Here is an 18745-nt window from a genome sequence, read left to right as displayed (position 1 = left end):
TGATAATGACCAGCCATATTAACAAGAGACCAATTTCATCTATTTCATTTATAGCAGCACTTCTATAGCAGAGGGAAGATTACAGGCAAATAGATTTTATAGGAAGACTCTTCTAGCTTCCATAAACCACAGGTAAAGCTGGCATGTGGATTAGGATGCTAATTAACCCTTTATCAACCCTTAAAAACAAGCATTCTTTGGTACAGCTCATTATACTGTATTCCTATAGCCCCTTAGCAGTAAACAGTTTTTTTAAAAAAATGGAATGGGAATAGCAGGCCAATGATAATTTGTAAAAAAAATTCCTATATCTAGCCCTGACCAGCATGGCTCAATTGTTAGAGTATTGACCTGCACACCAGAGGGTCTCAGGTTCAATTCCCTCCCAGTCAAGAGCATGTACCTCGGTGCAGGTTCATCACCGGAACCAGTTAGGACATGTGCGGGAGGCAACCAATCAATGTGTCTCTCTCACATCAAAGTTCTCTCTCGCTCTCTCACTCTCTCCCCTTCACCCCCTTCCACTCTCTAAAAAAAAAAAAAATCAATGGGAAAAAAATATCTTCGGGTGAGGATTAGCAATCAAACAAAAATTCCTATATCTAGAGGGTAGCATTAACAGTGCCTAGAACTGTAGCTACTCAGCACTCTGATCTTCACAACAAAGACTCTGCACTAATTCTTGGTAAAATGCTGAAGCAAGTGGCAGCAAGGGGAGGAAAGAGACCCTGGGGATGAGTTAAAGTGGACAGAGGTGTGGAGGGAGAACCCACAGAAACATAAAACCATGTATGTGCTCAGAAATGAGGAAGGTACCGATGACCAAGAGAAAAACATGCATTACTGAGTGTTTATACTTTAGATGGACAGGCCTGTCCCAGGTGTCAAGGCCCATCCAAATGACCTGGGTGTAGGAACACTCCACCATCCATTTTCAATGTGTTAGTTATAGGTGGACACCTGCAGCATGTCCAATAATTGTATGTCCTTGTAATTATTTGGAACTACACTATATTAGGGTATATGGAACCAATATCAACCTGTGTTCATTACAATTATCCACAATCAATAATGTCCCTAATTAAAATTAAAAACAGTGAAATTCTCCTAAAAATAATTCCCATGGCAAATTCCCAGGCCCCTTGATTCTGAAGTGGCAATTCCCTTCCCATGAGGCTCTCTATTTCCTCCCTTCCCTGCCTATCCAGAGTCTAGGAAGCTGGGAGAAAAGCAGACAAGTGATGGAAAGAAAAAAAATTGATAGAAAGTGGAGATAAAGGCCAGCATTGAGCACCTTGCAGGGCACAGGGCTGTGCTCTGGCCAGGCCCGCCTCACCCAGACACCCCTGGGTCTGACTTCCCTGCAAGCGATCTGGCCTCTGGCAGGGCTGAAATCCATGCCCATCCTGAACACATGCTCCTGACAGAACTCCCCCGAAACCTTGTCTGGAATGCTCAGCCCTGGTTATCCGCCTACCCCCACTCACCTCTACAGCAAATGCTACCCATCCAATGAAATCTTTCCTGAATTGGAGAGCAAGACTAGGACATTTCTTTACCAAAGCTTTCTGTACCCATTTGAGTCAGATATTATTCTGATCTTTTTACCCTAAAGTCTAGCAGCACTGGCATAAGTTTTTATCTAATATTTTTTTAATCTCCCATTTCACCCCATCTAGCCACTTACACTCCAGGATTTTCCTGCAGTGTTAGTAATATGCCAGGCTATCCCATTCTTTGCTACTTTTGTTCTTTTGTTCCCTCTATTAAAAATGTCTGAGTTTGCCCTGTGAATGCCTCCTCATCCTTTAAGGCCCAACTCATACATAACCTCTAAAGGAAGCCATTCCTCATGCTCCTCAGCAGAAACGAGCACCTACTCACCACCATCTCTCACTTCTACTTCTGAGGGGCATCTCCCTTTATGTCTGTCACTCCCACATGGAGCATTTGACTACAGAGCCTTTGCACTACCTGATCACTGGGCCTGCACCAGAGGAATCTCTGGAGAATCTGCCCCACAGGAAATGAATGAATATATGAGTCATTGATTATGCTTCTCTCCTATCTACATTCCCAACACCTCCTCTGTCATTGTCTTGGACACATCAAAGAGCAAATCCCTCTAGAAAGTAAAGAACTTCCACAAACATGAATAAACAGGAAGAAGGAGGGAGACAACAGGCTAACAATAAAGAAAAAAAATCACAGAACAGGCAAAGGAAACCAAGAGAGAGGCTACCCTCCTGTATTCCACTGTAGAGGTCAGGAGGGCTAACGAATCCTGAGTCCACAATATAATTTTAAAGCCACCACAAAACCATTTTAAAATTTAAAAAAGGCAAAAATAACTCAAGTCACTGAAATATGACTTTTTCACTGGATAGATCTTAAAGAGAGAGGACAACTGCAACACAACTGTCAAAGAGAAGTGACAATGTGTACTTAATTTCTATTTTACTATAGGTTAACTGGAGGCCCAATGCACGAAATTCGTGCAAGGGGCTTGGCCCCACACGCAGCGGCTGCCTCGGCCCTGCGTCTGTGTTGGCCCTCGCAGCCCCAGCTCTGTCCAGAAGGTTGTCCAGAAGGACATCCAGTCTAATTAGCATATTACGCTTTTATTATATAGGATCATACTTACTACCTTCAGGTAAATCTATAACTCCACTTTGCCATGGCAAAAATTCAAGGAAACACTGCCACAAAAACCAAGAATAGGGTACATGTCTCCTTTCACCATGAGGACAGCCTAGGGAAAATGTTCTTCTGTTTCTTTTCCAATGACCTAACCCTATCCCCAATTCTCTCCCACATTTACAAATCAGTTCATTGGAAAACACCCTAGAATCAGAGCTGAGAATGTCTGAATGTTTTTTATGTTAATATAACTAAGATATCTCTTCGGCTTTCAAATTATAAACTGATTTGTGTGTAAAAAATATAAAGTAATGTCCACTCACTATTTAAATGACATTTCAAGAGCTTTAACATCAGAAGAATAAAAAAATAATTTTTTTGTTTTGTTCAGTTTGTATTCCTCACTGACATGAAGAGAGACAGTAGTTAGTAATCATTACGTGGCATTTTGAAAATTTCATACTAAAGACAAAAATATATCGTTAAAGAAAAAGCATTAAAATATTTTTTAAATATAATACACCCTTTATAAGAGTACTTTTGATGTTAATTTAGATTTTTTTATAAAAATGGGAGATGCTGCACTTTATATTGTTATAAGCATAATTCAAGCCACAATACAAAGTTTTTCTATCTATATCTCTTTAACCAAAACAACCAGCTGAACCAACTACTTATTTTATTTGGATACCTCTGTAGATATGATGGGTGTAATTAACTGTTCAGCTAAAAATGCAATTCCATGGTGCTTTTAATGACTTAGGTATACACAGCGTTAGTTCTCAGAGAAGACTAAAAATAGTGATTTTAATTTATTCCTGCTGCCTACAATTACCCACAACCATATATTTTTAAATATTTCCAGCCTATAAAAATTACTAATTTTTGCCACTTGTGTTTATCTGCATTTAGACTTTGATTTGGATAAATTAAGCTCTCAAATGTTCCTTGCTTTATGAAACTCTGCATGTTGTACACTTCAACACAAATAAATGACTTGTACCATTAGAGGTTTAAATAATGTAATGTATTTCATGCTCAGCCTGAAGCTGGATTCCAATGAAGTTGCTAATGCACGTAATGATTAAGTGTAACTCAAATACTAACTGTGTTGTTGAAAACATGACAGGCAATAATTTGGTCTATTATATTCTGCCATTTAATTGCCTAGTACAGACATTCTCTGACACGTTATGAAGCAATGATTTACAATTATTCAAGCTGCAAAGGTCAGAAAGTGACATTATAATCATCTACATAGAGATCCCTTCTAATGCACAAAAACTAGGTAATGCCACACATGCAAAAAAAAAAAAAAAAACCATAGAGTTTTACTGCATTAGTAACTTTCTGTTTAAGGTTACTTAAGCCAGCTTAGAATAAACAGTTCATAAGCACACTAATACACAATAGAAAATGTCTAGAATCTTTTCATGAACCCAGAGGTGACAGATTTAGAAAATGCCCTTATTCTCTCCCGATTAGGTAATTCTACTCAACTATTTAACTCTATACACAAGATTCAAGACGAGACGTAAGAAAATCAATCAGAAAATACCATAATCCATAAATCATGCATACCAGGGTTTTGTGAATTATGGCATACAAAGTTAGGTGTATTTCCTAGATTTACTGAATTGACTAGTTTTCTACTAACTCTTTTTTATTTAGTAACCAGTAATGAAAAACAGTAACTCAGGTTGATCAATTTTACCCCTCTTATCCTAATGAAAAGATAATAAAATATTCACTTTTTTAGTCACTTTTCTCTATTATACCAATGTGTTTAACTTTTAACCACTCAAGTGCAATAAATCATCAACACATAAAAAACTGGGAAAAATAAAAAATTTTAAAACAGCAGTTTAATATGAGAAAAGTGAAATAGAGAGATACAAATAAGAGAGACTGAATAATATATAATTAAAGTAAAACACTGTCCAAGCAATTTTTTAAAAGAAGATAAATTTGAGCAAAAGCAGGAAATAAGAGTGGTTAGGGGCTGAAAGGAGATAAGCTGCAGCTATTACATGCTAGTGAAAACAACCTGGAGAGAAAAAATAATTACAAATAAAAGACAGCAACCAAAATAACAAATATTACCAAAAGCAGAGAAATAAGGAAAATGGAAGTTAAAGGAAGAAAACAGTGGTCTACCATTACTACTCCATAACTTAAGTCCATTACTAAAAATACTCTTAATCTCAAGTTTAGCATCTGTACAGTGGGGATAAGAAACATGAGATCAACAACCTCATGAAACTATAGAGATCAACAAATAAATATTACTTAAGGCATCCACTAAACCACAGCACTCCATAAATACTATTTATTGGAGTATTATACACACTATTATATGTACACACAGAGAGACACTATTAAATAAATTTAAGTAAATTTAACAAAACACGGTATCTATAACGACTTTTTTGAGCCACTGAGATTTTTCAAGTTCTTGACTACTGAAAATAGACAAAGTTAAAGATCATGGATTTAGTAAAAATATGTGTTTAACCTGTTCTTAAACATATGCCCCCCCAAAAAAATTTTTAACTCATGTATACAAATGCTTTCCATTACTTGCTATTTTCCCCCCCACTAAACCCCTCTATCAGACCCATAGCCATTTCCATGTTAACTATCCATCAAGTATATATAAATACATCTGTATTCTATAAAAGTCCTCAAGTTCACACTCAGATGTAAGAAACACATTAAGAAGGTGTATTATTCAAAAACTGTTCCTCATAAAAGTAAAATAAAAGGCTTGTAAAAAAAAGTTATCTATAACATGTTCTTAAAACAGGAGTTCAAAACAATACATTTTTTTAATTTTTACCATGGTATGAGCATGTAAACCACATGGGTAAACAAAACTTAAATCCCAAGTTCTGAATCCAGCTACCCAGTAGGAATTAGACTGCGAAGACATTCAGCTTCTCTTTCAAACTAACTTAAATCCATGACAGATTGTAGCTAAGATTTGCTGAGAAGGGATAAGAGATTATCTTAAAATTCAACTTAAAGATTCAAAGAAAATCAGTGTAGATTTTAAAAACTGAAATGGAAGTTTAAAAGGTAGCTTTTGTTAAGAGAGTAGCTAATACACAATCTTAAACTAAGCCTCAGAAAAAAATATCAGCTATATATTTGATGAGCGTCGTCAAGGTTCAAATAAAAGACACATAAAGATATGATAAAGAACTCAATCACAAATAATCCGAAACATTAATACTGAGCTCGAGTCAACAAAATCCACTATTATTTCCATTAATTTCACCATAAAATACTAGGATTTGTTTTGTGTAGCTTTTTCCAAGAAAACCAACAGGTCAATAAAAAAAGTAATAATAAATATATTGCCTGCCCCACTATTCTTATATAGTATCATGCAATCAAAATTATTTGAAAACATTTTTTTCTGTCAACTAAAATAATGAAGAGGTTATTAATAAAGTTATAAAAAAACATACACTAAGACACTAATTACTGCAGAAAAGAAAACACAGTGCAGGACCTTCTGTTTGTGACAAAATTATACTGCTAATGTTCCTGAAAGATCACTTCACCTTTTAAAGCATGATTTTTTTTAAAGTAAAATTTATAGCAATTAAAGCTAATGAAGAAATGCAGCATGAGTTGCTTATGTTCAGGAACTAATAGGTCCACGGAGCAGCTCTAAGATTATTTAGCCATCAATGATAATGAATTGACATTGTCAGTGATGTTAATGCTACTGCCACTAATCTGGTAGCCAACTCTTACATTTTTTTTTTATGTTTTCCACTTTAATGTTTAACTTACATACTGCCCTATCCCTTTGAAACACATGAACAACTTATGAGACACTAACATTGAAGGGTATTTAACTCACTATTTTTCTACTCCAACAACATATATCAATAGGCATTTTTTAGTTTACTTCAATTCTTCAGAATGATTAGCTGCATTGTGAAAATACCTATACTGTAAAATTATTATGTAACTTTTAAATTAAATTTCATTTCTAAAATAAATAAATAAATAAGAGATCTATCATTTCATGGTCAAATACAATTCAATGACTACCATAATTCTAAGAGATACAATTTTGGAATCTAGATCGCTTTTCCTATGCACTCACATATATGTAGAACTCTACGATAGCAGTATAAAACTCAATATATCTACATGCATTTTCAATTCTTTATCTTGGGCATCAAATATATAAACCGCTAGTGCAACATTTCAATTGTATGTGGTAAGCATTGAGCTAAGCAAAGTGTGCATTATTCAAATTATACAAGCAAAGCCAATCAATCATGTATCGTTTTTGATGCTACATGTGTTAAAAACTGTTCTGAAAAAGTTTCTTCTTCCTTTGCCAGGGTCTTAGTAACCCTAATAAAAATGATGGAATTAGATTTCTAATAACAGTAGTATGCAAAAATTGTTTGTTTTGTGGAAACGAATTGAGGAAGAAACTGCTTATGGTCATCTGACAGCAAATTTTCGTTGAAGTCAGGGCCTTCCTCTTTCCTATAACTCATATGGTAAAAACAATAAATGAGATATCTTTTTTAATTTCAAGACCTAGAGCAATTAAAATGAACCATTTGGTGCTCGACCCTTGCAGCTAAAATCAGTAGCAACAAAACTCATTCTGCACTGATCTTCAGGGGGCTTTAGGGCAAAAGTTCGTCTTCATTTACTTTAGCTGCAAGTCACTGAACCATCAATTCTTTCCATGAATAAATCACAGACCATGGTTAATAAAAGTGCTTGCAAAGTCATTTTTAAAGTTATCTTAAGAGTCAAAAAATACAATGGCATCTTGGGATGAAGTGTAGTATCCAAGAAAAACCAGGTATTTATGACTTAAAAGTCATTTATATTTACACAATAGTGCCAACCAGAGGAATTTTCAAATAAAAAAATAACCCTAATATAACATGAGCACACTGCATAATTTAATTGAACCTAAATTATTTTGTGAATTAGACATAAGAATTGCAGGTTTCTGAGGTCTCACATAGAAAGTGTTTTTATGTGATACACTTATTAATTCATTTCTCTGGCATAATAACATTAAAACATATCTTTAATCAGAAGTAGGGTATTAAGATCCAGCTCTGAATGTCCTATGACATACCATAGACACCATGGTATGTCATGGCATTTTAAAACATTTTACAACATCTCAGTGCTTCCTATTAAATGTAACACATTTGAGTGACAACTAAAGATTGTGAATGATTCATCAGAAGAAAAACCCATTAACCAAAAAAGGAAAACAAGTTTTGAAATAAAGTTACATGAAAACATACATTATACACTGTTTTTTAAAGGTTCGTCCCTGTAATAATAGTAACCAGTTGTCCAAAATTAGGTCCTTTTCTGCTTTTTTCCTTATAGAATATGTCCAATGGATCCAAAGAGCCACTAATGTGATTAAAATTAAAGCAGCAAAGCAAAAGTAAAAAAACATACATATACACTCATAAAGCTATATTATGTATTTTTTATGTCTTTAAATGGAATTTCCAGTTCTCTCTGCCAATGTGAATGAACATCCTATAATTTAGTCAATTTACAGATTACAGGTTCAAATTGACCTTGTAGCCCATAAAATTGCTCATCTTCAGTACAGGATTAGAAGTGGAGAAGAATGTCATAACTGTATTTAAGGAATTTATCATAACAATGGGAAGGGGGATATGCATGCGTAATTTTAGCCCCTCTTACTTTTATCAGTTCTGAATTCTTAAACAATGGATATCCTGCACATGCTTCCTGGTTCACACAGTGGAAACGGTTTCAATTTACTCACCCACACACATGACACTTGTATTCCCTCATCCCAAGGTGCCTTTTGACATGGTTTCTGGCATCGCCAAGCTGAGCTGTTGCGAAATGGCAGATCTTGCACTTGAATGGTTTTGATCCTAAGTAAATTTAACATAAAATATTATTTGAATTTGAATAATACTGTACTGATACTTTAAAAAGAGGCTTAGACCTTAAATCATACTTTCAATCTAATCAGAAATTTCTGTCCCAAAAATGGAGCATTTGCATTCCTTTCTAACTTGAAGTGACCTGCATTCCATAATTATTCCACCAAGGAGACTTGAATGCTTCAATGAGTGTCCCTAATTTTCAATAATATTTCTAAGATTTAAAGTCAAAAGTGACCCAGGTGACTAGTATCAAGTAGATGAGATGAGATAAATAATTTTAAATATTTTCCTTACAATTCACAAAAGTATCTTTTACAGTCACTCCACATTTAAAATGTGACATTTTAAAAACATAAATGCATACGGAGTAGCTGATATTTTCAAGTATATTTGTCATCAAGTAAATAAACTTCTGCAGCTTTGAATTTATTCACATTAATAATGGTATTTTAGATATTTTTTACATTTATTCCCAAAGAGTCACTATATTACTATTTTAACAGCATAGAATTTAAGAATATGCAATGGATAAATTATTTGCTTTTATGGTCATTTTATAGTCAAAAATCTGTACTGATTCTGCAAACCAAAAGAACTGACATGTTAGTTATTATTAATTTCAAGAGCAAAAATTTCAACATAAAAACATAGTACCAACAATTTTTTTTATTTCATAAAGAAATAAAATTAATCTATATTCAATGAGAAAACAAAACTATTTCATAGTCAACAAACTTAGTGTCAGTAGCAGACTATACCCAATGTAGTTACAGATAATCAGTATCCACATTAATGAGAAGCTACACTTTTTAAGGTGCAACATATATACACCATTTTCTGATTTTCTAGCCACTAAATCTTCAAATAAATGAAAATCACAGAAATCACTGTTTAAAGTCAGTGCAATATGTTTCCAGATTTTTCAGTTCATGTTGAGTCCCTATTTGGTGAAACACCTCTTCTAACATGATCAGACAGAATATGAAATATGTGAACTTGAATAAATATACAAAAAGGCTCAGACAAAAAAAATGCAATAAATCAAATTTGATCAATGAACCTTTGTGCAGTGCCCTTGGAAAAAAAAATCCTCCAAGAATACTTTGTTGAAATTGAAGCACTCAGTAAAAAATTTTAGAGTCTTAAATTTCAATTTAATTCCCAAAAGCTGACAAAAAAAGTGAAGCATTTAATTTTAATCTTCTAACAGAAATAAAAAAGTCAACAGTAGTACTAGCACGGGCAGACAAGGTTGAATATTTCACAGTTCAATGACAATGAAGCCAGATCTCTCAATACTTCCATTTCTGCCATTAGAAGTAGATATAAAATATATTTAACACCTGAATGGTTATATCTAGTCAGCTTTATGTGTAAATGTCAAAAGCAGGTTGAGACTGAAGCTTACAACAATCACATTATATCAATCACATTAGAAACTACAGTTTATTTAAATGATTCTGATAAAACTAAGCCTATCACCACTTTGAAACACTTCATCTCAACAGAGAACTCTATAAAGGGACTTATAAATGACATAAGTGAAAAGAATCAATTTACCTGTACTTTGGATTAAAATGCATTCAAGATAATAGGTAATTATGAAATTATTAATTTAACAATAACACCAGGACTTCAAACAAAGAGAATAAAGCTCCCTCAACATTTGTATTACAATATAGGGAAAGGATTTAAAATACCTATCTTGTGGATTTAAGCTTTAGTCTTGCTGATCCTGCACTGACATTGTGATGAGCTCCTCCTTGTGTGAACACATGTGCCACAAAGGGCCAGATACAGACCTTCAATGCTTTCAATGGACTGTACATGGCTCCTTGGCGAGACACTCTAGCTTCTTCAGGTCTCAGTGATTACTGCTAGTGTATTGACAACACATGAATGAGTTACTGTGTTGACAGCTTTCATGCAGAAATCATGAAGGCTCTGAGTATTTTTCATATCTTATATCCCAAGTAGACTGTGTTAACATCTTTCTGTGCCATTAAAATCCAAACACTAGGGGACCAGAGGTACTACTTTCCTTAATATCAGTCATTGCTGACTGTTATGCAAACATGAATGTGACATTAAAATTAAAAAATTAATAAAAATTTAGGTCTTAAAGAATCAAGTCAGACATATACACCCAGCATCTAATGCCTGTTAACTCTAGCCCAGTGATGGCGAACCTATGACACGCGTGTCAGAGGTGACACGCGAACTCATTTTTTTGATTGATTTTTCTTTGTTAAATGGCATTTAAATACATAAAATAAATATCAAAAATATAAGTCTTTGTTTTACTATGGTTGCAAATATCAAAAAATTTCTATATGTGACACAGCACCAGAGTTAAGTTAGGGTTTTTCAAAATGCTGACACGCCGAGCTCAAAAGGTTCGCCATCACTGCTCTAGCCTGAATGCTACAATCCTCCCTACACACTGGCACTTCATTACTTCATTCACGCAACTGTCCATCTACTTATTCACTTCTCCAACAGTAACGTTGAGAGCCAGCTGTGTGCAGGGCACAGAGATGAAGCAGTGAACAGAATCACACCCATGCTCTCACTCTGCTTACCTCCTACAGACCAACTCTCCTGAACCATCTCTTCTTAAGCCAACTCAACCTCTCAAAACCATCACATAATTAGTTATAGACACCACCAGCCCTGGCTTGGGAATTTTTCAGTTAAGTCATACAACTCCCTGGTTCCCCACATGTGAACACTTCTAGACAGCATGAGTGACCAGTACACTCGAACAAAATGAAGGCTTGCAGTATTCTAGCTTAAAGACACCTTCCCTGTTACAGGAAATTAAAGCTCTAACAGAATGATGCAGGAGAGAAGAGCACCAGGGTTTTGTACCACTCATGTAATGGGAAAGGAGACCCTGCTCTTTCTGCTCATGCGGTGGCTTCAGACAGCAAACACCCTGGAAGCTCTGCAACGCTTTTTCCCTATAATTCTGGATGACCAACTCATTTATTTCTTATAGTGCTGCTTTCATCGTACTGAGGATGGGAAGGAAAGGTTACATAAAACATATAGTAAATCACAAAGTATAAAAACAAGGATTGGAAGAGTAAGCCCTTTTCCAGTTAACCATTAATAACAGTCCCTGCATTACTATTTCATGGACATAAGCAACAGATCAGAAAAGCAATTCATTCTAAGAGGCGCCAAGAAAAAAACTTGGGAGTGAAAACCTGGAGAGCAACTTCCCCAAAAAATGCTTTGCAAGACTGAAATGGCAGACGGCATTGTGTCCTCAGGATCACGCCTTTGTTGTGCTTCAGAACACAACAAAAATGTGCTTGCTGATAAGCCCAACACAAAATGTTAAAAAGTATGCTAACTTTTACTAAATGTTACAATCAATGATGTAACTTATATAAGTAGGGTTACTTTGTCACATATTGATAGTTACCTCACTTTCACATCCACATTAACTTGATTTTAAATGCAATTAATACATATAGTCAAGGAAGACTAATGGACTACATTCTGCACTTAACCTGGTGGACATTTTCAAATGGCACAAGTGACCAGTGCAAACCTATTTTGCATTGTAAACGACTAAATAAATCTTAATGGATTAAGAATGATCAGCTATCAACACACAAGGGAAATTAAGTGCTGAAATGCCTACATTGATTATTTTAAATTATTAGCCTTACTCTGTTCTTGAATTTGTATGCTTTTAGTGAGCTTTAACACATTTACAAGACTTATTGACTATAATTACAAGAGAATTCAAGTAATGGACACATCAATTATAAGCAACATGTCTTGACCAGACAGTTGCATAAAGAATTCTAAAAAGAGCTCCATTAGCATTTTCCTCTTAGTTTTATTCAGTTTTATCTGCCTTAAGAGGGCATATTAAGAAAGTACATCTTTTCTGTGCACGTGAACAAGCCCAATTTCTAAAACTGTATCATTTCAGAAAGTAAGCTGTAATACAGCATGCACAGAGGTATTAATAATGCCAACAAACCACCACCAGGACTCCGCTGCACTGGGAATAGCTGGAATCAAGAGTACAATGCTGATATTCACCTAGAACCTAGAACAACCTTATGCAGGTTTCCCTGATACTTTCTCCAATGAAAAACTTTTATCTATGTTTAATCACCCTAAACTATTAATAATGTTTCATATTCTTTTGTCTTTCTCCTGTGATGATGCAAAAATTTTCAAAAACTGCATGAATTTAAAGTATAGCTTTAATAATAAGCCATTATTTTAAAGTACAGTAAAATAAACCTTACAGTTCTAATGAAAATATGTTCATTAAAATGTGAATTTATTATTCAAATCCACTCATAAATTCAACCATGGAGACAGAACTTGTCTAAGCAGAGCACAATGATTTAGAAAAGCTGTCTATTTAAAATAAAGAATGTATGGCAGGTTTATAGAAACAGTGCAGTGAATTTTTACATAAATTTAGAACATTGGCTTATACATTTTTCAGGAAAAAAAAAAAAGTTTTTAAAAAATATCTACCTAAAATTAACCACGAAGCGGAGCAGAGACTCACCAGGTTCTACCAGGTCCTGTATCTATGAACACAAACCCCTGAACATACTGACTTTGAAAGCTGTTGACTATTTCTGATCTTTGAAAGTAGAATTGTTGCCTGGGAATTATACTTTTGGATATAAACTACCAGGCAATGAATATTTTTAAATCCGTAAAATTGTATGAAAATGTTTATTATCTCATTCCTCAAAAGCCATTTAATATGTCATCTGAAACAGCGGTCGCCAACCGTTGGTCCGTGGACCCCTGGTGGTCCATGAAGTCCAAAAGGTTGGCGACTGCTGCTCTGAAACAGTGTCACTTAATAGATACCTTGAAAAACCAAACAGTTTGGACCTAAAACATGTGAAAAGCTGTAAGAGACAGGAATGTAACAAAAGCACAAGAGGCACTAGGTCTTTTGATAAAATTGAAAGGTATTTGTGAAAGAGCCTGCCTTTGAGATCAATGAGGCCTACAGGCCTTCATAGATATTAAGTGTCAAAAATGACTGTGGCAGTTGTCCCAAGCACCACCCAGCAGTCATGTGAACCGAGTGAGGGCCAGCAACAACTGCAGCAAGGATTGCATATCGGGTGGGAGGGAATGTCCAGATTTTACCATTCAAGGGCATGTTATAGAGAAGCACAGGTGCCGCGGTTCACATACCTGTATGAGTGCGGATGTGGGCCAGGAATGCCATAGAATTGCTACTGCGACACATCTTGCCACAATACTTGCAGACATTCCCCTGATTCTCCTCTCGCTCTCGGTTGATTTGCTCAGTGTCTTCCACTATGTACTTATTCACCTCCCGGAGCAGTTCCTCATGCTGCCCTTTAATATGCAGAAATAAATTTTGCTCCGAATCAAAGGGCTCTGTACATTTGACACATTTAAAGGTGGCCCCGCCCTCCGGAAGCTCCTCCACGCTGGCCTGTTCATTTCTCATGTGGCCAGCACTAGCCAAGTGCTGATGCAGGTTGCTCTCTGTGTAGAAGGACTTTCCGCACAGCAAACAGTGGAAGTGTTTCTCCTTTGTAGGATGCTTCATGGCTATGTGAACATTCAGTCCACTTAACCCATCTGCTAAGAAACCACAGTCATCACAACGGATTCGTGTGGATTCGCCAAAGGAGCTGCCTTCAGATTTCTTCTTTTTCACACCTTGAGCACAGTCTTTTAAGGGTGACTCACTCATTCTCACTTCTGTTGTTATCAGACCCTCTTCACACTGGTCTATCAATTCACCATCTTCCGGGTTCCTTATTCTTATTATGGAAGAATCAAACCGGCCAAAGCTATACATGGCCTGTCCTTTATCATCAACATTAATTACAGTTTCATAAACATCATTATTTTCAACCGTGCTATCAGAAGCTGGACCATCCTCTTCTATAACAACTTCAGTTTCATGTTGGGAATTCATCAGAATTTCCTTATTTTCCAAGATAGAATCTCCTTGCATAGCTTTCAAATCCACTGAACTCTGCACATTTCCAACTTGGTCTTGACCACGGCTATCCAGGTTTAGCTGTCCTCCCATCATTCTCATCACTACAGGGACGGTGCTTTCAGCTGAATGGGCTCCATCCAGATCTCCGAGACATCCATGTTTACTGAGGATTTCACCTCCATGGTCTCCTCCATTCCCTCCATCGCTATCACAATGTGCACTTGGATCACTGATGTCATTCAATTTATTGTGATTGTTCTTTGTTGTCTCATAAATTAAAGCTGAACTTCCTGAATTTTCATTCTGAAATTTGCTTGGGGAGCCATTAGAGGAAATGTTAAGGGTCACCACTTCCTCAGGTGTCCTAACATTGTCCTGGGCAGGGGGCTGTTGCAAAGTTTCACAAAACGAAGGACCTTCACTAAGATTAGATTCTTCTTCAGTCTCAATTTCTATAGAGTCAGGAACACAGAGTACTTTAGACATGTCTAAGTTAGTATTCTCATCTAAAACAGAACGACTAGTAGCATTTGTAGATTTAAGAGTTTCAGGTGATTGGTCTGAAATTATCTGAAATTCTTCAGAATTTTGTCGATGCTGCTCCTCAGGTATGACGACGTTTTTGGACATTTCTGAAGGACTTGCTCCCACGTCAGAAGAGTTCAGGTGAGACTGCCTTTTCACCTTGTGCTTTTCTGTTGCTGCATGCCTGGTCATCTCTCGATGAGTCACAGCATAGTAATCACATGCCATGCAATAAAATGCAAACTCTTTTGTGTGTTTCCGTTTTACATGCAGTTCTAGGGAAGCTGAAGAGTGAGCACTAAACTCGCAGTGTGCACATTTATTGTCACTTGTGCTCAGAGCACCTCTCTGTGAGCATACTTCCCTTTGCTGCACCAGGGCCTCTGGTTCTAGAGATACTTGTTCCTTCTCATCAATAACGTGACTGTCAGCTTCCCCATCCATAGAATGAAATACATTTTCAACTTCAACTTCAATTGGATCTCCGTGCTCTTGTCCTGGTTTTCCTGAACTGGAGGGATCTGGTTCAGCTGACTTATTAGCCTGTTCATCTGAACTGGTGCTCCTACTACAGGCTTCAAGGTTGCCCCCCTCAGGGCCAATAATGATATCTGAACTTTGTTTTCCATTTGCTTCTATTTCTACACGTCCTTTATGCTTCTTGGTAGCACAATGACGCTCCATATCTCCCTTAGTTACAGTATAATACTTACACACTTTGCATAAGTAACTGTATTGGTGACTATGTTTTCGTCTAATGTGAACGGTCAGATTTGTAATACTAGAGGCCAAGAGGCCACAGTGTGAACATGTCCGTGAGATGTTACCTTTGGGTCTCCCTCTCTTTGGAGTGGTGGTCAAAGCTAACTCATCATCTTTGGAGATTATGCCAGACTGTGGCTGTTCCTTGGCAGTGAGTATGCTCTTCTCCAAAGAGTTACATTCCTGAAATTGCACGCCTTCTACGTCGCCTTCTGTCCTCTTGTTTCCAGAAATTGTAACCTCTTCTTTTTTGTCATTTGCACCTATACAAACCCTTTCAATACATTCTTCAAAGCTTAAGCCAATATTATTTTTCCTAGCATTTTCAAGATGTTTGCTTCTCTTAATGTGTTTCTCCATTCCTTCTTTGCTCAATGAATAAAGATTACATGCTTTACAAAGAAAGTGGTAGTCCTGACCATGCCTAAGCTTTATGTGTCGTGTGAGAACAGTGGAGGATCGTGTTTTGTAAAAGCACTTCTTACACTGAAATTGAGGTTTATTGGAATGCCTTACTTCACTTCCATGGCTTACCGGGGTTTTAGTCAGTTCTTCCTGAGCCACTCTTTCTGACTCGCTCATAGTCTCCTTTGTGTTTTCTGATTCTAAAGTACTTAAAGGTAAAGTTTGTAAAACCAAATCATTGTTAAATGATTGAGAAGTCTTTGGTTGAATCAATAAGCGAATATGCTTCTCAGTTGTCTTGTGTTCCTCCATGTCCTTCTCAGACAAGAAGTACAGATTACAGGGAGAACAGAGAAAGCCCATACTGTGCTTTTCCTTCATGTGGTCTCTAAGATGTGTTTCATTCAAGGAAATAAATGAGCAGCACTGACAACTGAGGACAGAGGCAGTTTGCTGAAGCTGGTGATTGTGCAAATGTTCATATAGGTCCCTCCTCGACATGCTGGAGAAGTCACATGTCTGGCAGGACAATTTCACCTCTTTTGCATGGCACCTTTTCATGTGGACTTCCAACTCTGTCCTACTTGTAGACACTTGGCCACAGTCTGTACAAGTACATGACATCTGACGGTCAGAAGCTGCCCTTACTGTGGGAGGGTCAAAGTAGCTCACAAGGTGGGCATTTCTTTCATCCTGCTTCACGTCCAGGGTTTCTGAGGAAGACACACACAGACTGTGGGTACTGCCACCCGTTTCTATGTGTTTAGGCATGGACTCTGAATCACCTGTTTTCATCTGTGCTCTAATGTGTTTCATATATATCCTGGGAGATTCACTAGTGCCCCGTTTATTAATTCCTAAAAGATTAAACCTTTTCTTGGCTTGGCCTTTTAAGGGAAAAGGGCCGCTTCGTCGTCGGAAGCTATTAGCCAACATGAGAATGTTTCGCTCAGGTCTCGGTCTCGAGGTTGCGCTGATACTATGTGCTGTCTGTAGAGTCTTTTTGGTAGATTCCAATTTATCTAAGAGACCCTGTGAGGCTACTAATGCTCCTAACTTTTTACTCGGGTTTTCAGGATTTCGAGTTGTACCAAAGGAAGTGACATTTTCTTCAACAATCTCTCCCTTTTCTAGCAAAGTACTCCTGGACGGCCTCATTTCAACAAGAAGCTCACTGCTACTTCCACTCTGCTTAGAAATGCTGCCTCTGAAATCTTTACATTTTCTTCCACCATTTTTTAGTCCTTTTGAATCACTATTCTTTGCTATTTGTTTAGATGCTCTTGGTTTTACACGAACATTCTTTGTTCCGATGGTACATGATTTCTTAGGAAAAGGCTGTTTTGTTAAGATCTGCACAAATCCTCCACGAGCAGCAAGATTCTGGCGCCGGAGATGTGTTTTTCCAAGACAATGTGCGTTCAAAAGGTTCTCTTCCACACACTGAAAGCCACAAAGGTCACAAGAAAAGACTGTCCGTGACCCATGTGTTTGTGTGGCATGGGTCTGAAATGCTGGGCTGCTCTCCGCTCCGTGGCTGCAGGGGCAGTGGGCAGGCTCCTTAGACAGCGGCATGTGACATTCAGCATGCTTCTCCAGGTCCGAGCAAGAAGAAAACAAACGGTCACACGTGTTGCACTTGAAAGCTGAATCAATCTTCCCGATGGTACAACCAACACTAGCAACCTCTTTGCTGGGGAAAGATTTTGTTTCTGGGTCAAGGGAAACCATTTCCTGAGCAATCATCTTCTCGGTGTCTGTTTTCAGAGAAACAGTGTCAGTTGGGCTAGAACTGCAGAGAAGGGAAAACGAGGTGGGAGGACATGTATCTCCATCTGAGCAGTCATTCAGGAAGGACGCCTTCACCATTTCACTGGACGGGACCTCCACTTCGGAGAACCCACGAACACCCTGCTCTTCGGACCTACAGGGCTCAGCCTCACTGAATTTCATTCGCTTGGAAGCATGTTTATTTCCATCTTCCTCTACAAAAACGCTGGTTGATGACTCTGAAAAAGCTCTTTTGCTAGCGGAATTCTCAGAGGAATTCACTACCAAATCAGACAAGGGCCTACACTCCACATCCTGAGATGAAACAGTCCTTGAGTCTTCTGCTTCCTTGTTTACATTTTCATCCTCATCGTTCTCTGGTTTCTTCTCAGTATCCATCATTACTAATGTGCTGACACTGCTACTCTGTCAGGGTAGCTCACTTGGCACTCATAACCTATGAAGAAAACAAACATGGTATTAAACCTTTGAACATAAAAAAAGACACACATGTTAATCCAAAAATCAACATAAGGTGAAATACTGGATGAAAAATATTATAAAATTAGCCTCAATAAGATTTCCTTCATATTGAGATTAATTTGATCACATGACCCTTAATGAAAAGTATGAATTAGATTTAGGGAACACCATATCACCACGCTGTGACTCAGGAAGCAACACTATGCTATCTTCCATAGAAAGGAGGATTTTCTCA

The 18745-nt window shown here is 37.1% G+C and overlaps 1 protein-coding gene across 3 annotated transcripts in view; it reads right to left on the bottom strand.

The window, feature by feature from the left end:
- ZNF407 (zinc finger protein 407) overlaps positions 1-18745 on the bottom strand; it is a 411369-nt gene that overhangs the window by 370156 nt on the left and 22468 nt on the right. For all 3 annotated transcript variants that reach the window (XM_059706377.1, XM_059706379.1, XM_059706378.1), the window contains exons 2-3: positions 13779-18484; positions 8450-8564 (exon numbers count right to left, since the gene is read on the bottom strand). In XM_059706377.1, coding sequence (XP_059562360.1) covers positions 8450-8564; positions 13779-18429 — 4766 coding nt within the window. In that variant the 5' untranslated portion in view covers positions 18430-18484. The remainder of the gene's footprint in view (positions 1-8449; positions 8565-13778; positions 18485-18745) is intronic.

This window comes from Myotis daubentonii, chromosome 8, assembly GCF_963259705.1.
Source record: "Myotis daubentonii chromosome 8, mMyoDau2.1, whole genome shotgun sequence".
Lineage (NCBI taxonomy): Eukaryota > Metazoa > Chordata > Mammalia > Chiroptera > Vespertilionidae > Myotis > Myotis daubentonii.
The sequence above is the reverse complement of the archived record's forward strand: the minus strand, read 5'-3'. Positions and strand labels throughout refer to the sequence as shown.